Source organism: Triticum urartu, chromosome 2 (assembly GCF_003073215.2).
Source record: "Triticum urartu cultivar G1812 chromosome 2, Tu2.1, whole genome shotgun sequence".
In the NCBI taxonomy this organism is placed as follows: Eukaryota; Viridiplantae; Streptophyta; class Magnoliopsida; order Poales; family Poaceae; genus Triticum; species Triticum urartu.
This window is the reverse complement of record NC_053023.1, coordinates 254,114,710-254,138,962: the sequence shown is the minus strand read 5'-3', so window position 1 is coordinate 254,138,962 and position 24,253 is coordinate 254,114,710. Positions and strand designations below refer to the sequence as shown.

General features: G+C 52.7%; 1 protein-coding gene across 1 annotated transcript; it reads right to left on the bottom strand.

The window, feature by feature from the left end:
• Window positions 1-998: 998 nt before the first annotated feature.
• Window positions 999-21,443, bottom strand: LOC125536964 (probable (S)-ureidoglycine aminohydrolase). Its single transcript, XM_048700257.1, has 12 exons — window positions 21,127-21,443; window positions 17,276-17,363; window positions 17,117-17,193; window positions 16,644-16,683; window positions 16,433-16,499; window positions 15,493-15,578; window positions 8,572-8,653; window positions 8,199-8,255; window positions 7,729-7,767; window positions 7,453-7,523; window positions 1,466-1,519; window positions 999-1,383 (listed from the first exon to the last, which is right to left on the bottom strand). The coding sequence occupies exons 1-12, from the start codon at window positions 21,299-21,301 to the stop codon at window positions 1,311-1,313; spliced, it is 909 nt and encodes a 302-aa protein (XP_048556214.1). The 5' UTR covers window positions 21,302-21,443; the 3' UTR covers window positions 999-1,310.
• Window positions 21,444-24,253: the final 2,810 nt, after the last annotated feature.

The following is a 24,253-nucleotide window of genomic DNA, read 5'->3' as shown; positions in this document are numbered from 1 at the left end:
GTTTGCGAGGATAACTGAAGGAAAAGTTCCTCCTTGCCACTATACTATCAATGGACATGAGTACAACATGGGATACTATCTGGTTGACGATATCTATCCTCCGTGGGCTACCTTTATCAGCACCATCTCTAACACAGTTAGCTAGAAAAAGTCTCATTTTGCCCAAAGACAAGAAGCAGCTAGAAAGATGTCGAGAGACATTTGGAGTTCCGCATATCCTTTTTGCAGTTGTTCGTGGACCTGCCAAACAATGGGATCCGGAGACCTTATGGGAGGTGATGACATGTTGTGTGGTCATGCACAACAATGACCGTCGAGGATGAGGGTGAGGATGCTGCCGCAGCTCTAGAATATGAGAACATGAGTAATCCTATCAAACTTCCAGACCAGAATCCAGCCATATTTGAAGAGTTTATTCAAATGCATCAACAAATTCGGCATCGACCAACTCACAAACAGCTGAAGGAAGATCTGATTAAGCATTAATGGGCAATTAAAGGGGACAACAATGTTGAAATGTAATATTTGAACTTTTTAAAATTTGAGCTAGTGTTGCATGCAGCTATTTGAACGTTTGTACTCTATGTATGCGGCTATTTGAACGTGCGGACTTAAAAAAATGAGTGAATGCAGCTACTTGAACACTTGAATTGTATGTATGCGGCTATTTGAATGTGCAGACTTAAAAAAAATGAGTGAGGCCAGATGCATGCAGGCGGCTTGGATGGCAGCCTCCCACATCAGGCGGCTTGGATGGCAGCCTCCCACATCCGTGTCCGCGAACTAGTCCCCAAGCACCGTCCATAGACGAATGGGAGAGGAAATTTACGGGTCACCGTTGGAGATGACCTAAGTCACTTAATTTACTCGATTAAAGACATAACATGCGCAGGGGTTTGCACATCCACTATTTCATCGAGTGAATCAAGTGACACTTGTTCCTCTTCTTTACATCAATGCATGCATTTAACTTCTTTCAGCGGATTAGCAAGTCGAGATTACTGAAGTGTCACGGCTACGGCAATTTCTGTCCAGACACGAATACATGGAAGTTCCAAGGTTCAATCTCGAAAAAGGAGAAAAGTATCAGATTTCATATCATCCTCCAAGCACCAATGGGCAGCCATGAACATCACAATTTTCCAAGTACTCATTTGCTATTATTATTTTTATTACACCGATTCTCTGGAATCTGTGCAGTTCGCCAGCAAGCAGTTGGAGCAATGTCTTTTGGAGGCCATCTTCTAGAAGAACTCTTCATAGCTCTCTATGGTGAACGATTGCCATCCATCAAGAGTGAGTGCCTTTGCTCATATCAGTGGATTCCTATTGACATCTTTGTACAGCAGGTACCTAGACTTGGTTTTACCAAGGGCAGCATACCTGGAACAGCAAGGCAACAGCCATGAGCTGCCTACAAAAGCCAAGTCCATCAATGATGAACGCAAAGTTCGCACACACTAACCATTGAGGCACAAATGGCGCCATCCAAATGGTATCGCCTGCTTGCACCGGATACCTGTATCATCAATGCAAAATACTCTATAGTGGAATATGGAACATTATGGAATATATGCCAGTAGCAAACAGCAGTTGACGTTTTACTTTCAGGAAAGAACACTGTATGTTTGGCTTTGAGAACATAATGTCACAATTCTAAGTCAAAAATATGCAAACATTTGAAGGGCAATGGACGGAAAAAGAATAATAATAGATGGTAAATTATGCATATTAAAAACAATCCCGCATATTACTCCCTCTATCCCAAAATAAGTGTCTCAACCTTAGTACAACTTTATACTAAAGTTAGTACAAAGTTGAAACACTTATTTTGGGACGGAGGGAGTAGAAGTTAGTGTGTGTCAGCACACCTGACATGGCGGCCCCGCCATGCAGCGACCCCAACGGCTCGCCCACGCCACCAAGACTGCCGCGGGCTCGCAAGAGCAACCCTCGAGTGAGTGGGCCGGAGTGGGTGTAAGTGTGGCCCGGCCCAGCGGCTGCCACTACTTAACCTAGCCTCGACCTCCAAGCCAATCATCCAGTGGATCAGGCAAACGGCAACGGCGGCTACCTACTTTCCAATTCCCCATTCTTGTAATCCCTAGTTAGTTGTAATCCAATACTGCTATCCGAATTCGAGCTACTAGTGAATCCGATCAAGAGAACTTCATCCAGTCCCTCACATCTGGTATCAGAGACAACCACCACCACTTCCCTACTCCGATCTGGCTCTGTTCGTCGAAACCAGGCGTCTTCGTCAAGCCTGCGTACAGATCGAGGCCATGGATTCCACCATGAAGGAGTACATGGACAAGATCACCAAGTCCATGGACGAGTTCCGCATCGAGCTCCGAGGCAACACGGCCGCGATCCACGCGCACACGGCCAAGCTGGACGATCTGGTCGCGTGGCGGCCCGATCTGGAGCATCGTGTCGATCAGCTCACCAACGCGGTAGCGGAACTGCAACAAGGGCGACCGCCTGCGGCGGCGGCGCTCGGTGTGGCACCGCAGGGATCATCGACGACTGCTCCCACCCTCGCTGCGGTCGGCGTTCACCCTGGCGCCGAACCGACCGCGCAGGGGCGGGCACACGGGTCCGAGGACCACTGCGACGCCTTCCTCCACCAGGAGCAGGGGCTGGCCACGCCGCCAGCGCCCCTCCCGGGCACTGGTCAGTACTCCCTGCAGTCGCCTGGTCCTGTAGTTTCCCCTTTCTCTCATGCTAGTCAACTGCTCGCGGATTGGGACAAGCCCATCCTTCTGTGGTGTTTCCACAGTTCGCCGGCGAGAACCCAAAACTGTGGAAGACATTATGTGAGCAGTACTTCGGCATGTTTGGAATTCATTCCACATTTTGGGTACCCATGGCTGCACTCAATTTCTCTGGCCCTGCATCCATATGGTTGCAATCAGTTCAGAACAAATTGTCTGACTACGATTGGGAATCCTTTGCTGCTTTACTCTGTACGCGATTTGGTAGAGACAGGCATCAGCATCTGATCCGTCAGTTCTATACAATTCGACAAACCACTTCGGTTGCAGATTATATTGAGCGTTTTGAATCAATAATGAATCATTTGGTCTCATACTCTGACAACACTCACCCGTATTTTTACTTGACTCGTTTTGTCGAGGGTCTTCGGGCGGACATCCGTGCTGTGGTTCTGGTGCAGAGACCACCGGATCTGGATACGGCGTGTTCGCTCGCCTTGCTCCAGGAGGAAGTCGCGGGATGCGCCTACTCGACAGCACCACCGATGCCATCACCGCGTGCGGTGGACACGGGACCGCGACCAGGAGGAGCGCTTCCTCTACCACCTCCTCCACCGCGCCCGACGCCTGCTCCAGCAACACCCGCTGCTGTCGATCGTCGTGGACTCGACGGCGCCCGCACGGACAGCTCCAAGGTCAAGGCGCTACGTGAGTATCGACGTGCTCGAGGGCTCTGCTTCAAATGCGGTGAGCGCTGGGGCCATGATCATACATGCCCCACCACCGTACAACTCCACGTGGTCGAGGAACTTCTGGAACTCTTCGGCATCGATCCTGTTCTTGATCATGAGCAAACGCAGCCGGTGGAGACTGCTATGGCCATTTCCAAGCATGCCCTGACAGGTGACACATCGCCAAAGGCATTCCAAGTTCACGCATGGCTCCAGGGGCACGAAATACTCATGCTGGTGGACTCCGGCAGCTCCACATCATTTGTAGATGCTCAATTGGCTGCCAGATTGGAAGGAGTGGTTCCATTGGCTCGTGCAGGGCGTGTCAAAGTGGCAGGCGGAGGGGAACTTCAATGCCGAGCTTCCATTCCTCGGTGCAAGTGGTTTTCGCAAGGACATGAGTTTGTGACTGATATGAAGGTTCTGGAATTGGGTACTTATGCTGCCATCCTTGGAATGGACTGGTTGGAGCAGAACAGCCCGATGACGGTCGACTGGAAGGGCAAGCACATTGCTATTCCATCACCTGGTGGGGTAGTGCATATCCACGGCCATCCATCAACTTCTTCATGTCCGGTTATCAACAGTATGCAGCTAGGCAGCTTGTGTCGCCAAGGGGCTGTCTCACACATGGTTCAGTTGTATCAAGTCACCTTGGGGGACGGAGAAGCACAAGAGGCTACCCCCGAATGCATTCAGGCGATACTGGAGCAATACCCTGATGTTTTTCAAGAACCGGAAGGGCTTCCCCCTCGGCGTAACTGTGACCATCACATACCACTGGTGCCGGGGGCACAACCAGTGAACATTCGTCCATACCGGCACAAACCTGAGCATAAGACAGAGATTGAGGAACAAGTGGCAGAACTACTCAAACAGGGTGTCATCAGACGCAGTGCTAGCCCGTTTGCATCCCCGGTGATTTTAGTAAAAAAGAAGGACGGCACATGGCGCCTCTGCGTAGATTATCGCCATCTCAATGCTATGACCACAGTGCCCAAATTTCCAGTACCAGTAATTGAGAAGCTGCTTGACGAACTACACGGAGCAGTCTGGTTCTCCAAACTTGATCTTCGAGCAGGCTATCACCAGATCCGTATTACTGACGGTGAAGAATACAAAACAGCCTTCACAACTCATTCTGGGCACTTCGAGTTCCTGGTGCTGTCGTTTGGACTGGCAGGAGGACCGGCGACGTTTATAGGGGCTGTTACTGACACCTTGCATCCTCTCTTACGCAAGTGTGTGCTGCTGTTCTTTGACGACATATTAGTCTTCAGCCGTACTTTGAAGGATCATGCTGCCCATCTGGCGCAAGTTTTGCAGCTGTTGCGTCGCGACCAATGGAAGGTCAAGGCTTCGAAATGTTGTTTTGGCCAGCGCCAGTTATCTTACCTGGGCCACGTGATCAGTGACAAAGGTGTGGTCACCGAGCCAAGCAAAGTGCAGGCAGTAGCTCAATGGCCTACACCAGTGAATGTTAAGGAAGTCAGGCGTTTCCTAGGCCTGGCAGGATACTAGCGCCGATTCGTACGACACTTTGGCATTGTGGCGCGGCCAATGTTCAACCTCCTCAAGAAAGGAACCCCATTTGTCTGGACGCAAGCGACTGAGGAGTCATTCCAACTACTGAAACAAGGTCTTGTTACTGCTCCTGTACTTGCCCTACCGGACTTCTCAAAGCCTTTTGTCGTCGAAACAAATGCATGCGACGCTGGCGTCGGGGCAATCCTGCAGCAACAGGGGCACCCAATTGCCTATATGAGCAAAGCACTGTCACCCAAGTATAGGGGGTTGTCCACCTATGAAAAAGAATATCTGGCAGTGGTAGTGGCCGTAGGCCAATGGCGCCCATATCTCCAACACAGCGAATTCGTCATACAGACTGATCAGAAGAGCCTGGTGCATTTAGAAGAGCAAAGACTCACGACCCCTTGGCAGCAAAAAGCATTTACCAAGCTTCTCGGTCTTCGCTACACCATCAAGTACAGAAAAGGGACAGAAAATGGGGGTGCGGATGCTCTTTCCCGTGCTACCCACGCTGAGCAATTGCAAGCCATATCCTCTTGTCAACCTAGTTGGATGGAAGACATCATTGCCAGCTACAATTCAAATCCACAAGCCCAGAAACTGCTGGAACAGTTAGCCATTAGAGCAGATCCAAAAGGACGCTTCACTCTCGAGCAAGGCATCTTACGATTCAGGGGACGCATCTGGCTAGGAGGCAGCACAGCAATGCAACAGCAGATTATCAAGGCGTTTCATGATACCCCTCTTGGAGGCCACTCGGGCTTCCCAGTAACATGGCGCCGGGTACGCCGTCTCTTTGCTTGGGCCAAAATGAAAACACACATTCAACACTATGTACGTTGCTGCCCTACTTGCCAACAGGCCAAGCCAGACCGAGCCGCTTACCCTGGACTGCTCGAACCCTTGCCGGTGCCCAAGGAATCCTGGGAGATGATCACAATGGATTTCATCGACGGACTCCCAACTTCTGGAGGTGTGAACTGCATTCTGGTAATCGTCGACAAGCTGACAAAATTTGCTCACTTTCTGCCCCTAGCACACCCTTATACAGCCTCCAAAGTAGCACTGCTATACATGAACCAAGTCTACCGGCTACATGGATTTCCAGGGTCGATTGTGTCTGACCGTGATCCGGTATTTACAAGTCATTTCTGGCAAGAACTCTTCAAGTATGCAGGCACGGGTCTCAGAATGAGTTCAGCCAACCACCCGCAGACGGATGGCCAAACGGAGAGGGTTAACCAGTGCCTGGAAACCTTCCTCCACTGCTTCACGCAGGCGTGTCCCCGTCGATGGAGCTACTGGATTCCACTTGCCCAATTCTGGTACAACTCTTCCCATCATTCTGCCATTGGGATGTCACCATTTCGTGCCATGTATGGACATGAACCACGACAATAGGGGGATTACTTCAACGACCGCTTGTTCAGTTCCGGCCCTTCGTTCTTGGCTGGATGAACGCGTTGTTGTGCAAGACCTGCTCCAACAGCATCTTCACCGAGCGAGGCAGTGCATGAAGCAACAAGCTGACAAAAAACGATCATTCCGAGCCTTTGAGGTGGGCGACTCAGTTTATCTTAAGCTGCAACCTTATATCCAAACTTCAGTGGCTTCCCGCGCCTGTCACAAGCTGGCCTTCCGTTTCTTTGGGCCCTTCAAGATTATTGGGCGGGTCAACGAGGTGGCCTACAAGCTTCAGCTGCCACCCCAGGCGCAAGTGCACCCCGTCTTTCATGTATCTCAGCTCAAGCGAGCACTTGGCCCAGGTATGACAGCTTCCAGTGAGCTCCCAACTTATCCTGACATACCTTCAGTGCCAGTGGCAGTCCTTGAACGTCGCTGGCGCAAACGGCGCGGGGCTATGGTGGAACAAGTGCTGGTCCGGTGATCCAACCCAGCAGCAGTGGCTGATTCATGGGAGGACAAAGTGGCTCTGCAAGCTCGATTCCCAGCCGCTGAAGCTTGGGGACAAGCTTCTGCTCAAGAAGGGGGGATGTCAGCACACCTGACATGGCGGCCCCGCCACGCAGCGACCCCAACGGCTTGCCCACGCCACCAAGACTGCCGCGGGCTCGCAAGAGCAACCCTCGAGTGAGTGGGCCGGAGTGGGTGTAAGTGTGGCCCGGCCCAGCGGCTGCCACTACTTAACCTAGCCTCGACCTCCAAGCCAATCATCCAGTGGATCAGGCAAACGGCAACGGCGGCTACCTACTTTCCAATTCCCCATTCTTGTAATCCGTAGTTCGTTGTAATCCAATACAGCTATCCGAATTCGAGCTACTAGTGAATCCAATCGAGAGAACTCCATCCAGTCCCTCACACTGTGTGTCAATAAGGTGGAGTAATTGCCTGTTCGGCAATGACTATGGAGCGCACATCTTCTAGTGCATCAGAACCAAGATATGACCTCTTTCATGAAACAACTTCCATCTCTCGTCATAAAACAAACAAGAAAATTTATACTGCATCCTTACCAGCTATTTCCCAATCGATATATTCCTTGTCCCTCTAAAAGCAGCAGCCCATGTTGATTGTAATGAACCTCCTAGTAGAATCAAATCGAAAAAGAAGACTGAGGCTTCAGAATAGGATCGGTGTTACTGCTGTGAACGTATGCATAGAAAATAGCATCACATATCCTCTGGTGAGAAGTTTTAGATTAAAAAACAGAATATGATCACAGTTCGCCCCAAACAGGCATTATCAAAATTATTAAAAGTAACATAATATACACACAAAGATGTACATACCTTCACATTGAGATACTCGCCTGGCTGAAAGTCCATTATCTGTAAGTGAGGGAGAAGCATATCAAGAAAGTCGTTCTTCAATCAAAATTCAGAAGCAGACACTTCTAATCTGAATGAACAACTTCAGACTTTATGTTATGTTGTGGGGCCCACAACACCTAACCCGAAAATAAGCCATCAATGTAATTCTGAGTTGTACGGTATATTTTGTAAGATTCTTACTGGTCCCCTCTAATAAGAGTGGCGCAAAACCTTTTCCCACAACAAATGCTTCAACATGTAAAATATTTCTTTGTTCAGCTGAAAGTCAGTGAACAACTCCCCTTTTATTGTGATGGAAGTTGATGATTAACTCGAAGTGGACAAGAAATGATTTTAAATAAAATGCCTGGTTGGCTGGAACTCAACGTTGGGTCGAACAATTTATGACACAATAAGCAACTTAACCAGCAAAAGATAATCAAACTTACATGAATATTAAAGTCATAAGGTAGAGAAGTGGGTAGCAGCTTCCTCAGCTCAAATACCTGGTGAACAAGAGGCAAAGAATTTCAGGCCAGCACAGAAGACGGAACATTTTAACAGGAAAGAAAGCAACAATGTTTTATGGACGTTCAAAGTTGGCAAGGAGTCTATGTGGCAAAGACGATCAGAAACAAGACAAATTTGTGAGTGAAAGCAAGCCACATGTTAATATATACATCCATAAGTTTGTTGATTAGTGGTTCCTTCATCTGGAATACATGTAGTACTATATAACAAAGACTTAATAAATGGCAGGCAATCCAAGTTAATAGGATCCTAGATATTGTAGGAAAGATGATGCAAAGAAAAATGTTGTACCTCTCCTGGGGTTTCAAGGAGGGGTTGCTTATCTGTTGAACCAACAACTAGATCAGCATGGTAATCCCCAATGGCTGTGTACCTAAAGGAACATAATTGCAACAGAACTTGGTATTAATTGAGTTAGCAGAAAACAGCAAAAAAGCACTGATGAAAGACACATGTACAGTTGTACCTGAGTTAAGTGAATCGTGTTCAGAATAAAAGGGGAAAAGGGGCAATGGTTACAATAATAATTGACTAGATGTAGGCCAATATTTGTCATGGGAGGAAGGGAATGGGCTCCGCTCCGCTCCGCTCTCCCACCTAGCTCCGCTTAGCCCTCCCCCTCCACCAACCTCGCCAGCGTCCCCTGCAAGCCCCGGCGCCACCCAGCCTTCCTCCTCCACCAGCCCCACCATCGACCCCCCCCCCCAAGCCCGCGGCCATGGCGTCCTCTGGTGCTGACCCTGTCGACCGCCGAGCGACCCTCTCCGACGAGCGCGTGTCCTCCGGTGACCGCTGTCTCGACTCGGGGAGCGAGTCCTCCGCGCGCTCGTACAGCGACGTCGCCCGGACTCCGCCTCCGCCCCCTGCGCCTCCGGTGACGGCTGCCCCAAGCCACGCGGCGGAACCGAGCAGGCGGCCTGCCAAGACCCGCCTCGGCCCACGCTCGGAGGTGCACCGCGTCTCCAATGGTACCGCGATCGACGCCGACGGCTTCCAACAGCCGAGGCGACACAACCGCCGTCGCCCCCGCCCGGCTGCCACGCCCAGCCCTCCGCCACTCCGCCGCCGCAACCCCTCCCTTGAGGAGGTCGCCGGCCTCTGCTTCCGCTGCCTGGACCACCGCCATCGCGTGCGCGACTGCACCAATGAAATCCGGTGCAGACGCTGCCTCACCTCCGGCCACGACTCCCGCTCCTGCGACGGTCTGCGCCCCGGGAACAGCAGGGGCCACGCCAGCCCACCGCCTCGCCGCCGCGTCGTCTCGGCCACGCCTCCCACCCCTCCCGCAGCCCAGATGGTCCTCGCGCCCATGCCGCGCTCCCTGGAGCCCGTGAGAGTCATCATGGCGCACTCCGTCGAGATGGAGGAGGCCGAGCAGGTGCTTGCCCGCGCAATGGTGGCCTCCATCACCGGCAACAGGTCATCCGTGTCCACGACCGAGGTGTCCGACCTGCTCATCAGCGTGCTCGAGCTCTCGGAGGGTGACTTCACGGTCCACGAGCACCACCCCGAGGATTTCCTTATCCTCTGCTCCTCCCACACCACCAAGCGCCGCCTCGACGGCGACCACTTCATCAACTCTCCGTGCTTCTCCCTTTCACTCCGGCCATGGAGCAAGCTCGCCCATGCCGGCTCTGGTGTGTTCGAGTACCGCGTTGAGCTAGAACTCCGCGGCATTCCAGCCCAAGCCTGGCACCTGTCAACAGCGGAGCACATTTTGGGGGAAAGCTGTTGGATCGAGCGTCTGCATCCTCGCACGCGCTCGTGGGACGACCTGGCCACCTTCCGGCTATCTGGCCGCACGCACGACCCCGCCCACATCCGCCGCGCCGCCATCCTCGAGATCGTCGAGCAGATTCCCTCGCGCATAAGCTCCAAAGCGCCGACCATCAGGACGCTCACGTTCCCCATCTCCATTGTGATCACGCGCGCCGACATGATCCAGCCGGCCTCCACCGGGTTCCAGGCCGACACCGACCGCGACAAGAGTGGCGCCGGTAACCCACCAGGCCTAGACCAAGGACCTGGCCGCGGACGCGCCCGCCGACGCGGCCGCAAGCGACAGAGGACTGATGCGCAGCCGGGCGGGCGCGCGGATGGCATGGCCGTCGATTCGCTGGGCTGGCACGCCGGCGACCGCTCCGGCCGCATTGACGGGGTGAACACGGCCTCCTCTTGGCCCACTCCGGCCGGCGTGGTGCCGCGGCCGCCCGCGCCCACCACGAGGAACGGCATGCTGCCATGGCCAGGTCAGCAGGGGCCCACCCAATCTCGTCGCCGCTCCAGAAAATGGAAAAGCAAGAGGAGGCAAAGGCACACTTTTGGCATGGACCAGGCGCGCAAGGTTGCGACCGCCACAGGATATGCCAGGGTCGGGGCCACCACGGCTGCTGGCGAGACGTCATTGGCTGCAGGGCCATCAGAAGCCTCCACAGATTCAAACTCCGCCCCAGCCCCCGAGCCCGAGGAGGATCCCGCTGGGCCAACCGCTGGCTCACATGATCCGATGGCTTGTCGGGACCTGGCCGCCCTGAGCGAGGTGCCAGACTCGCAGCCTGAGGAGCCAGCCGAGCAGACCGGCCTGTCGGGACAAAGCGGTTCTTTGCACACGTACTCCCCGTCAGCGGGACCGGGCGCATGCGCTGACCTGTCCACGCGGCCCCACCCCCGCGACGCGCCAGATGGGGAGATGCGAGAGGCCACAACCCCTGCCTGCCCGACAGGCCCTGCTGATGAAGGACCGCCCTTGCCGCCCTCCCCACCAAGAAACCCCATCGCAGCTGATGGGCCGCCGATCCCACCCTCCCCATCAAGAGGCCCCATTACAATCTTGCAACGGGGTCAGGCCCAGCATGCGACGCCAGGAAGGCCCAACAACAACCCCACCACACCAGTTGCCCCCGTGGCCGCATGCACCACCCCTAGTCCGCGTCCAACTGTGCCTGATCGCTATGCTTCTCCGCCCATCACTCTCCGCCGCACCAGAGGCCGCGCCGCGCCGCAACGATCGTGGACGTTGGGCGAATTCCTTGCCGCCACCACTAAGCAGGTATGCGCGGCGCTACTGACACCTGGGAAACAGCCGCGTCGCCCGCTTAACTACTCCCCTCGACGCGGACGCTCGGCATCTGCCACCACCGCTGGGCCACCGCCTACCGCCGAGCGTAGGGCGCAGGTGCAACTTCTCCGCACGCTAGGGATCGTGGGCATCAACCAGAAGATAACAACGACCGAGATGAAGACTTATGAAGGAATGTTCGCGGTACCCATCCCGTTGACGGTGATCAAGGCCATCGCGACCCTGATTGATCGTGAGATCCCAGCATGCCTCGCTACGTCGCCTACAATCTCGGCGCGCGTCAATAACACAGACGCGAACTAGGCCCGGCCGGCTACCTTACCGTCGATCCCGTTCCCATGGATCACGGCCTTAAGGTCGCTGTTTGGAATGTACGCGGACTCAATGCGCGCGCCCGACGCATCGCCATTAGATCGCTACTGGACACCACTGGGGCATCGGTTGTATGCTTGCAGGAGACTAAAATGGCGTTGATTTGTTCGTCTGTTGTCCTGGATACTCTTGGACCAGAATTTGACGACTACACCTACCTCCCGGCGCTGGGCACACGCGGCGGCATCCTCCTGGCTTGGAAGAGCAGGGCCGTGACTATCACGGACCCGGTATTCACCACGAATGCGATCACAGGCAAGGTGACCACGGCCACCGGCGCGCCTTGGTGGGCTGACCGTCGTATACGGACCCTAAGAGGACGCGGATAAGAACTCATTCATGCAGGAGTTGCGTGACATCCGTGCGGATTGCATTGGACCTTGGATGCTATGTGGAGACTTTAACCTCATCTATCGCGCGGAGGACAAGAGCAGCGGCGGATTGAACCGGCGCATGATGGGCAGGTTTCGCCGCGTCATTAACGACCTCGCCCTGAAGGAGGTATACCTCAACGAACGCCGTTTCACATGGTCTAACGAGCAATCCCCCCGACCCTGGTGCACCTGGACCGGGTGCTATGCACGTCCGATTGGGAGGATGCGCACACCGATTGCCATCTGCGCTGCCTCGCATCAGTCGTATCGGACCATTGCCCCCTCCTACTGGACTGCTCGCCCACACCGACGGCCCATCGGCGCTTCCACTTCGAGGATTAGTGGCTGCGCCTGGACGGGTTCCATGACACGGTCGCTGCGGCTTGGGGCTCTGTCCACGACCCCGACCCCTTCCGGCGTCTTGTGCTGCGCCTACAGGCCACAGCCCGACGGCTCACAAGCTGGAGCGCCAAGACCACCGGCAACATCCGAGACAAGATGGCCATCTGCCGGGAACTCATCCTGCGCTTCGACAAGGCCATGGAGGACCGCGTGCTCTCACCGCCGGAAGATTGGCTGCACAAGCAGACCAAGATCGCCTACCTCGGCCTTGCCTCCATGGAGCGCACTATCGCCAGGCAACGATCACGCATCGCCAATCTCAAGGACGGAGACGCCAACACCAGCTTCTTTCACCGGCAGTGCTCCTACCGCCAGCAGAAGAACCGCATGCACTGCATCACCATCAACGGGCAAGTACTCACAGGCCACGAGCAGATGGCTCAAGCGGCCTTCACGCATTTCGACGGCTTGCTCGGCACTGCCGTCAACAGGGATCACACGCTCGACTTGTCCCAGCTCATCGAGCCATCTGACCTGGCGTGCCTCGACGCACCATTCAGCCTGGAAGAGATATGGGACATAATAAAGCGCATGTCGCCGCGTAAGGCGCCGGGGCCCGATGGATTCACAGCAGAATTTCTCCGGGCGTGCTGGAGCATCATCAAACAAGACCTGCTTGATGTCTTCCAACTGCTGTTCGAGATGCGTGGGCGCGGCTTCAGCAAACTGAACCAAGCGCTCCTGACGCTACTACCCAAGCGTGCTGATGCCCATCAACTTGGTGACTACAGGCCGATCTGCTTTATCCATCTTGTGGCCAAGATCTTCGCCAAGGCCCTATCGCTGCGTCTCGCCCCAAAGCTGGACAGCCTGGTGAGCCGCAACCAAAATGCATTCATCGCCGGCCGGAGCCTCCACGACAATTTCGTCCTCGTCAGGCAATCACTAAGGCTGCTGCACCAACTGGGAGCTCCGAGGATCATGATCAAGCTCGACCTAACGAGCGCCTTTGACTCCCTATCATGGCCCTTCCTCTTCGAGGTTTTGCGCCAGTACGGATTTGGCGACCGCTTCAGGGAGTGGATCGCAATCCTCCTGTCCACGGCCAGCACCCGCGTCATGCTCAACAGGGAACCCGGCCCGCCAATCTGGCACCGTTGCGGACTGCGCCAAGGAGACCCAGTATCACCCCAGCTCTTTGTGCTTGCCGTCGACACCCTCGGTCGCCTCATGCGGCACGCCTTCCAGGAAGGTATTCTGCAACAGCTACATCCTTGACGCGACATCCCGGCTATCTCACTCTACGCCGACGACGTGATGCTATTCTGCAACGCCAAACCCGGGGATGTCGACGCAGTCAAAGGGATTCTTCACATGTTCGGCACGGCCTCTGGCCTACAGGTGAACTATGCCAAAAGCTCAGCTATGATCCTTCATGGCACCGATGAGACTGCAGCATTGATAGAGCAGCTGGGATGCCCGGTTGCAGACCTGCCTATCAAATACCTCGGCATCCCGCTGACGACGCGACGCCCCTCTGTTGCCATGTTGCAACCCCTTGTCGACTCAGTGACTGGGCAACTTCCAGCGTGGAAGGCGTGGCTGATGAATAGAGCAGGGCGGCTGGCCATGGTGAGATCAGTGCTAAGTGCCATACCCGTCCATCAAATGCTGGCACTAGCGCCCCCAAAGAAAACCCTGCGACAAATCGAAAGGATCCAGCGAGGGTTTCTCTGGGCGGGACGCGCGGCTGCAAACGGGGGACACTGCCACGTCAACTGGCGACATGTCTGTCGCCCGATCGAATATGGCGGACTCGGAGTTCGCGACCTGGAGCGCGCCGGGCTGGCGCTGCGCTTGCGCTGGCTCTGGTTCGCCCGCACGGACAGTGAGCGCGCGTGGCAAGGCCTAGACCTGCAGTTCACCGCCGATGAGCGAGCCCTTTTCTTCGCATCCACATTCATGGTGCTTGGAGACGGCTCGACTGCCCTTTTTTGGGAAGACCGATGGCTGCACGGGCAATCCATCCGAGAGATCACGCCCCTGCTCTACGAGTGTATCCCCATGCGACGCCGCAAGTCGACAACTGTGGCTGCCGGCATCGCCGGGAACGCGTGGGCGCACGACATTCATGGCACCCTCGGGGTCCACGAGATCGGGCAATACCTGCTGCTGTGGCAGGACGTGATGCGCACGACACTCTCCAACGAGCCGGACAAGCTGCGCTGGAAATGGTCTACAAACGGGACTTACTCCACGCAATCATGCTACTTGGCCACTTTCCAGGGATCGACGGCCTGCCACTCCTGGAAGCTCATTTGGAAGAGCGGGCACCACCGCGAGTGAAATTTTTTCACTGGTTGGCTAACCAAGACCGGTGTTGGACCGCAGACAGGCTTGCTCGTCGAGGACTACAGCACCACCCCCGCTGCCTCCTTTGCGACCAAGCGCCCGAGACGATCCAACACCTGCTGCTTGCGTGCCCCTTTGCCCGTCAGACATGGCACGCAACCCTGACATGGCTACGCATCCCGGCCCCTGTCCCGGAGCACGAGGCCAACCTCATGGACTGGTGGCTGCGCGCGAAGGAGGCCACGCCAGTAGGATTGCGCAAAGCCCTGCAGTCCGTCGCCCTACTAGTGCCGTGGATGCTCTGGAAGCATAGAAATGATTGTGTCTTCGAGCAAGCGAGACCATCTCCCGAACAGATCCTGGACAAGATCAAAGCGGAGCTCAGCTCCTGGGCCTCATCAGGGGCACAAGGACTCAGGGTCGTTTTACCACAGTCATGGGACGTCCACTGATCCTAGCACCTGCTATGTAATTCCAGCCTCCTAGGAGGATTGTACTCGTACACCCCACCTTTTCAATGAAATGAAACGCAAAGGCCTTTTGCGTTTTCTCGAAAAAAATATCTGTCATGGAACTTAATTCAATCTTGGAGAATTAGAACACGCTTAACTGACAGATGACCTTCAACAAGAACAATGCAGCTAGGTCTACATGAATGGTAAATAAAAATCAAATTTGCAAAACAGTGGGCACCTCCTCTCAAAGATTACAAGAGTGCTTGGTTTATCTGATATCACAGAGTGCTTCATGTTTGCAGGAAGATAAGCATAAGAGTCTACCTGCAACCATCATCAAGTCATTTATCAAATCAAACCATCCTGGTCAAGCTTTACTTCTTAAAGGTTGTTCAAAAGAGGCAACAGTCAGGGGAAAAAATCATGATTGTGGGATGAACTACGTTGCTTCAGGAGAACTTATATGCCATTGGATAGTTCCCAAGAACCACAGTCTGTAGTTGACAACATTGCATGAGAAAAACCGTAGTGGGTTTTTGCAAAGACCATTTTGCCCCAGTGAGTATGAGGAGGGGAAAATGAAAGAGCCAAATGGACTTTTCCTATTGTTTACTGCCAAAGAATCATAACTGATAAGTGGCAGTTTCATTCATCTAGCCATGTCAAATAATGAAAACAATGTTGAATCTGAAAATTTAATAATACCATACACAGTTCCTGTTTTATAAATTTGACTGTTATTATCTGTTCACAAACTTTGATGTAATATCACTATATCAGCATCGGATTTCAACCTTTTGTAGTCTTTATTTCACATTTTTACAAGTTCAAACATGCTATGACAATATAACAACAAACCAAGACTAGATAGACCAAGATACATGATCACCACTGAGACACTGTATTACAAGATCACAATCTGCTATGATGGTATATATGATGATAAGGTCAAATATAATTCTTAGTAACAAATAGAAAGAATATCAATGAGCTGGGTATGAGTCTGCCTTGAAACTAACTGATGTGCGAAGAAATGCATAACTGAACCAAAAACAATTCCATATGAACCCCGCAGGTTATTATGGAATCAGTGATATTTAAAGTACCCCAATTCTTTGTTAAATACACAATTAATTTGATAAAAAAATCACAAAAAGCATGCATTCATGTAATCTTACCAACATGGAGTGGGTTGTTCCGCTCTCCACAGACAATGCAATGCTGCCTTGAACTACAAAGATAAGCCTGGAAATAAAATGGGAGCGCTGGAAATCTCATTAAGGAGGTGGTGATAATTCCAAGTCAGACAAGGAGAAGGATGCTGACAAATGAATTAATCCCTCCGTTAATCTATGTCTGAGTGTTTAACTAGCAAGTTAAGCATTGAACCTTTCAACATCTTTCGGTGGTAAGGCTGATTTTGATCCATCTGCATAATGCAACAAGGACCTTAATAGGCTGCTTTTGCCAACAACTTAGTTCCAGAAAAATAAATATGACATGTGATGATGTACAAGAAAAGAAAGGACTTTAAACTGAGCGCTACCGAGCTTGGCAATTTTGGCCCGAGAATGTAGTACATATCCAGATGTACAAAAGTTGCTTAAGTCATGTATGATTATATATAAAAAAGTTAGAGCTATCATTATTGTTCCCATACATGAACAAAAATACTAGATCCAGTAAATAAGCATCTTATCATCCAACTTGATGTTTAGCAACTATATTGACTAGTATTTTGTCTTATGAGTTGATATATGCAGTTACTCCCTCCGTACGACACTTATTTTGGAACCGAGGGAGTACATATGATTATAGCATTCTTTGTAACCACATGACAGTAAATGGGATAAACAACACACCTTGCATGTTTGCCAAGTACATAGTGAAGTGTGCACCAAGAGCTGGGCTAATCAAATATGCTCCTAACGTGTTGGTCCTAGAGAGAATAAACGGTTGGTGTTAATATAGCCACATAATTTGCATAGAAATTAGAGTACACGGGAAAGACAGAGCCTTACCAATCAGGCAAAGGACTGAATACATGGCTTTCTGGTGTTATTAAAGCATGATCCTTTTTGTACACACTACGTGTGAAGCCAGGTAAATCTGGAGATCCACAAAATGAACAAAATTAGCATTAACTGGACAATGTATAAGAGCATCCATCTTCAAGAAAATAAAACCATAGCTTAATAGTAAATGATGACGAAACTCTCGAGGCTCTAAGCCTATGCATACAGACAGAAGCAATAACTGGAATGAATATATAGGATTCTTAGCAAGGGTGTGACAGGACAATCTAAAATTCATAGCTGGAAGGCAATGTACTACAATTAAAGTAAACAAGATGAACTGGAGAGACTGCAGATGGTATCATTCTAGTTCTAGTCCCATAAGAGTGGAATATGAGACACAGTTTGCATGAACAATCAAGCAGTACTTAGTGCACAGCTCAATTACTCAAGGTCTCAAGTCTCATCACAGGAAAAAAAACCATTAAGAGCAGCTCCAGCAGATTACTAAAAATTTGGTGCCCTAAAAACGATTTTAGGTGAGGAGAGAGAAGATTTTAGGGCACCAGAAAAGTTTTTTCTTTTCTAGATGCCCTAAAATTTGAAAAATGAACTAAAAGCACATAAATTCATTGCTCGAACTATAATACGAAATGTTGCACATTAAACATGAAACGACAAACTTAAACACTACCACTCTCATAGATCCCTAGCAGTACATTGTGATAGACCTAACTATACGGCGTAGCGTGATGCTGGCAGTAGTCGTCGAAGTCCTTATCGGAGGAGATGTCCATCACCCCGGTGCCGGAGGGGCCGGCCTCGTATTAATTGGTCATAGACCTACCCGACGGCTTCACCTCCTCCTCCTCCTCCTTGGAGAGCTCCATCTCGAGCTGGTCGAACAACTCATCGACCTTGGCTTCGATCTTGTGATTCTCCTCCTTATGCAATTTCTTGTGCTGCGCCTCCTCCTAGGAGTATGCAATGTCTAGCGCAAGGAGCTCCAGATTGGCGTCAATGAGCTTCGCTATATAGAGTGCATCGTCGGCCTTGGCGTTGTGGCTTCTCTTCCTTATGTGGCTTCTCTTCCTTATGGGAAGGGCGATGAAATCCACATACTCGGCCTCCTCGGCGAAATTGAGCACCGCCGGTGCCGGAAGTACCGGAGCGTTCGCACGTCATACATGCTCGCCACCTGCTCCGCGGTATCAAAGGTGCCGAGCCACTTCATCTCCCCCATATCGGGGTTGCGGATCTCCACCGCGAAGTGGCACGACGGCCAGCGCCACACGCCATGGTACGGTGTGGAGCTCGCAGCTGGCAGGCGCGGAAGCAGTGGCGGCTGGGAAATCTCCCACGGTGATGGCGGAGGAGCTCGGCAGCAGGGAGGACGTACCCGGCGGCAGCGAAGACGGGGGTGGCCCGATTCGGGCGGCGACGGCGGCGGCTGTTGCGGAAGCTCGGGCTGGCTGCAACTAGATGACGGCTGGATTCGTCGGCGGGATTGGCCGGCGGGGTGGCGGCGATGGCGTAGGGCAGCTGAAATCTGGGACGGCGACAAGGTAGCTGCCGGGATTAGTTTCAGCGGGGGTGGTTGGGTTCGTGCGGCAGTATTTTCATTTTTGTGGCAGCCGCTAGAGGTATTCCAAATATGCAACACTTGTAGCAAAATTTTGGGCCTGATGTTAAAAATTTGGGGCACATATAGGTATAGGGCATCATCTGTTGGAGACGGGTTTTTTTTTGACCCAAAGTGACCCAAATGGCAGTTGTTTGGGCACGGCGGTTGTTTTACATCATATGTTGGAGATGCTCTAAGTAGAACAACGGAACAAGATATTCGAACCTGGTTTTCCTCACATATGCACCCATGACACTATTGCACCTACCATTTGATCTAGCATCATCACCTCCACAGTGCTACCAAGTCATAAAACCACCACTAAATTGCAATCCTGCATCCAGTGGAAGAGCTTGTATGATCTAAAAATGTGGAAAAGGAGTGGCCCCTACTGCACCACAGGGACAACATACAATCATTATAGTTAGGATGCATCCGTTTCCCAAGAGCTCGCTATTTGTGTGGACCATCACTATCTTTTTTTTTCGGGAATACGCATTGTTGCGTATCATTGCATTGATAGGGTAGAAGAGTGACAAGCGCGTACAACAGAGAAGGGTGGGGAGCAACTCGAGGAGTGCGAGATGAGCATGATGGAGGGTGCTCAGCCTCGACTACCACGATCGATCGGGTTACAGGGATAACAATCTGTAGACCGTTGGCGCCCTCACGGGCCCAAAGCTTCGCCTCGTCTTTGACCACCCGCAATAGCACCGTGTTAGACGGCCGCTGCCCATCAAAGACGGCGGCGTTGCGATGTTTCCAGGTTTCCCAAGCAATGAGCGCGACAAGGGAGTTGAAACCTTTCCGCAAACCGGCCGGGCAAGTGCCGACCGTGGCCTCCCACCACTGGAAGAATCGTGCGGTGTCACTGGGCAGGGAAATTGGCAGTCGACACCATGAGAGGACCTCACGCCACGTGATCCGAGAGAAAACACACCGGACAAGCAGGTGGTGAATAGTCTCGAGCTCCTGGGCGCATAGCAAGCATGCGGGGTCGTGAGGCAAGCCCTGGCGTGCTCGACGCTCGGCCGTCCAACAGCGGTCTTGGGTAGCCAACCAGAGGAAAAACTTGGCATTCGTGGGCGCCCAAGTTTTCCAGACGAGGCGCCAGAAGGGCGCAATAGTGGAGCCGGAGAAGAAGGCGTTGTAGGCCGAGGTAGCCATGTAGGATCCACTGGCCGTCCATTTCCAGGTGATCGTGTCAGGGCCCGCCGACAGCTGAACAAGCTGGATGCGCTGCCACGGGCGAAAGTAGTCTATCGTAGCCACCGGTCCGAGGAAGCCATGGATGTCGCGGATCCAGGATTGCTGATGTAGCCCGTCGCAGACCAGACGCAGGCGCCGCCTACGCCGAGGAACAAGCGCAATGATGGACGGTGCAATCTCAGCTATGGATTGGCCATCCAGCCAATGGTCGCACCAAAAGCGGCAAGTCCTACCGTCCCCAATGCGCCAGGTCATGGAGGCCCGGAAGAATTAGTTCACTTCCTCGTCGATGCGAAGGTGCAGGTGGCTCCAGGGTCGCTCTGGGTCAATCACTTGCAGCCCAAGCCAGCGCGCCCGAAGAGCGATGCTCGAACGGTGCAGGTCGCAGATGGCGAGCCCACCGAACGACAGGGGTCGACAGATGCTCTAAGAAGAACAATGGAACAAGATATTCGAACCTGGTTTTCCTCACATATGCGCCCATGACACTATTGCACCTGCCATTTGATCTAACACCATCACCTCCACAGTGCTACCAAGTCATAAAACCACCACTAAATTGCAATCCCGCATCCAGTGGAAGAGCTTGTATGATCTAAAAATGTGGAAAAGGAGTGGCCCCTACTGCACCACGGGGACAACATACAATCATTGATATGACTAATAATCAAAACATCCTTCTCATTTCCTTGGCTGTATACTTAGTAGCATGCATCCATTTTCCAAGAGCTCGCTATTTGTGTGGACCATCACTATCGCTCCATCAGTTAAATTAGGCCATAGAATGTATTCCATCCGTCCCATAATGTAAGACGTTTGGTTTTGTCATGCTATGTATGATGGTGTTGGTGCTTATTGTGACACATGACTACTTTATTGAGCGAATTGATACATGACTGCATGAGTGATCATCATATAAAAAACAACAACAACATTTTCTATGGCCACGGGCATCCTAAAATCGGAAAATCTGAGTAGGGGGCGACACAGTGCGCCCGAGTGTGGTCGTGTAGAGGTACAGTACCTTGAAAATGCACGGGTGCGAGAGTGGGACTGGTGACCTTCGAGTAGAGCGGCGGCGACTGAGAACAATCGTTTGACGGTTCCGCCGAGCAGAACCCCTTGCCGGCGCCGGCCGCCGCTGCGCCCCCGAGGGAAGCGAGCGCAAAAAGGAGGAGGTGGTGGCCTGCGGGGACCATCTCGCGCAGCGCAGGTGTGCTGCAATGAGCCCGCGAGGTTCTGGGATTGGGACAGGGGAGGAGTGGTTGGTTGGAAGACGGCGAAGGAGGAGAAGGCCGGTCGCGAGAAGAGCCGGAGCGCACAAATTTTATTTTATTTTTGAGAAATGCCGGAGCGCACAAGTGGGTGGGTGGCGGCTACTTCGTAGAGCCCACTATGATGACTCGGATTCCATGAGGCCTTTCGTCGTTCCTAGCGGCGTTTGTTCGATCTTTTTCCTTCGAGGCCCTCTGTCTTTATTACCTTGGTGTCTTTATTATCGAAAAAGGCTTTTGTCTCATTTTGTAAATAAAACAAAGCATCGGAGCTACGAATCTAACAATAGTTCACACCGCACACGCACACAGAAGGTAGCAGAAAAGACAGAACAAATAGGGTACAAGGGTTCTGTTGAGGACACGGCTCAAGAAGCCCTAAAAGAAAAAACGAAACCGCGACGGCAACAACAACAAAAGGCACAAGGCCTAATCCGGCTCTGGAGGTAGGAAGAAGCGGAGGCGCCAGTCTCATGGCCATTGAACGAAGATCTGCAATGATTATGTTGATGGCGTCCCGATCCTGAGGACGGCTAAGCGGCCGCCAAAACTGCATATATCCACAATTTTTAAACAACGTGTCAGTACCACGTTGAAGAGGAATTCATTGGATCACAAGTTTATTACTAACGGTCCAAAGTGTGCAGGAGAGCACCCCAATGCCCAACCATCTAATGTGGTGATCCCGTTGGAGGAAGCCTAGATCTCTGTAAATAGGTCAGGGAAGTTGGTGTGGCACCACTGTCCACCGACCGCTTCACGGAAGCAACTCCAAAGGAATTGAGCGGAGACGCACGTGAAGATGTGGTTAGAGTCCTCCTCCGTCCGCATAGGGGGTAGAGTCCGTCACCAGGGCCATTCCGCCTGAGCACCTCTACTCCAGAGGGGACTCGGCCCCGAATCCATTGCGAGAGGAAGATGCGAATCTTCAGAGGGAGTCTAATCACCTAAATCTGGACAAATGGCGCGGGAGCAAGAACAGACGCAATAGCCTGGTAGAGAGATTTGGTTGAGAACCGGTCGGATGTCTCCAAGCGCCAGGAGATGTGATCGAGCGATTGATCCACGTCAAGGGGATGCAGGGCGATGCACTCAAGAAGGTCCTCCCAGGAGGCAAGTTTCAGGGGTCCAAATGACCTCCGGAATGCGAGACGCCCTAAGTCAATAAGGGTCATCTCGACGAAGATTCTAGGTTCGGCCACAATGTCGAACATGGCTGGGAATCGTGCGGTGAAGGGGGTGTCCCGACCCACCTTTCCAGCCAGAACAGGGTGGAGGCCCCTAATCCCACCTCAATGGAGGTCCGAATGCGAAGGACCCTGGATGACCGATTGCTAGAATTGGAAGCCGCCAGACCGCTGATAAAAGTCTAGCGGCTGCCAACAAAGGTATTTGTTCCGGATGATGTCCAGCTAGAGGCCGCCCTCACCATTCACGATCCGCCACAACCAACGCGTTAGCAAGGCGATGTTCATGCATTTAGACGACATGATCCTGAGGTCGCTTTGGTTACGGGGCTTATAGATGTCGGGCCAGCTAACCATATGGTATTTCTGTTTGTCCCCCTCACCGGCCCAGTAGAAGTGCCCTTGATATTTTCCGATCTCTTGGTGGAGGGTCTCGTGGATACTGTAGAAGCTCATGATGAACAGGAGCAAGCTGGAGAGGGAGCAGTTAATGAGCATTGTCGGCGTTCTGGGATCGGGGGTACCCAGCCTTGCCTGCCTGCAGCCCAGGACGCGGCCCCATCGCCGGCCCGGTACAGCCCAACTACAAGACCTCCAAGACAAGACCCTCGCGAGGGCCCCCAGCCTCGCGAGGCGGATGACGCCAAGACCTCCCGAGAGGCGGCTCTCCGAGCCTGCCTCCCGAGGAGCGGAGACTTCTATCACTACTGGAATCAGAAGATTTGCCATCAGCCACTTCTTTACCATCTGCTAGCAGACGACAAAGGATGGCTTTATCGTCAACTTCCAAAAAACAGACGGCAAAGAGCTCGCTGATGGCAAATGTCATATTTGCCATCAGCCATTTCTTTGTCGTCTGCTAGCGGGCAACAAAGAGGGAGGTTGGCCCACTAACAAGCAAACCCTAACGGCCCCACTCTTTGTCGATGACAAAGGCGTGGCAGATGGCAAACACTTAATTTAACTAACGGCCGCGCCCCACCCCGTCCCCCTCTCTCTTTGTTTCTCTCCCTCTTCCTCCCTGCCCACCACCGCCGACCCCACCACCCGCCACCGCACCGTCGCCCTGCCACCCCACCGCCCGACCGGCCCACCTTCCCGGCGCCACCGCGGCCCTGCCGGCTCGGCGCCGCCGCGCCACGCCCCGCCCCCCCCCCCCCGGCCCGACCGCCCTGCCGCCCCGGCCCCGTCACCCCCATCGCCACTGCCGCCCTGCCGCTCCGAAGCCCCGCCCGACGCCCTCTCTGCTGAGCCATTTTTTTTTTCTGTTTTTTGTTATTTAATTGTTAGATTAGATATGTTAGTTGTAGGTTTAGTGCTAGATTAGATTAGATAAGGTTAGATTAGTGCTAGGTTTTAGTTAAATAGTCATAATTAAAGGAAGTAAAAAAAGATGAAAGAATAAGAAGAAAAGTAGAATAAGTAGAAGGGGGAAGAAGAAGAAGAAGAAGAAGAAGCGGAGGAGGAGGAGGAGGAGAAGGAAAGAAGAAGAAGAAGAAAATGACACCCCGACCCCGACACGGCACCCCGACACCCCCGACACCCCGACACCCTGATGAGGACATCAATACCATTGTTACACCCACAGCCCCTGCTGCTATACATACTGGACCAATTACTAGAGCTCGCACACGCCAATTGAATTATCAGGTACTTTCGTTTCTTGGTAACGATTCTAATGTTCATGAGA

Excerpts from the sequence above, each read along its gene's own strand:
- LOC125536964 (XM_048700257.1), bottom strand. The coding sequence starts at position 21,301 with ATGGTCCCCGCAGGCCACCACCTCCTCCTTTTTGCGCTCGCTTCCCTC. Across the intron at positions 17,194-17,275 it reads TTCAGTCCTTTGCCTGATTG|GACCAACACGTTAGGAGCAT; the intron begins GTAAGGCTCTGT and ends TATTCTCTCTAG. Across the intron at positions 16,684-17,116 it reads GTACTTGGCAAACATGCAAG|ATGGATCAAAATCAGCCTTA; the intron begins GTGTGTTGTTTA and ends TGCATTATGCAG.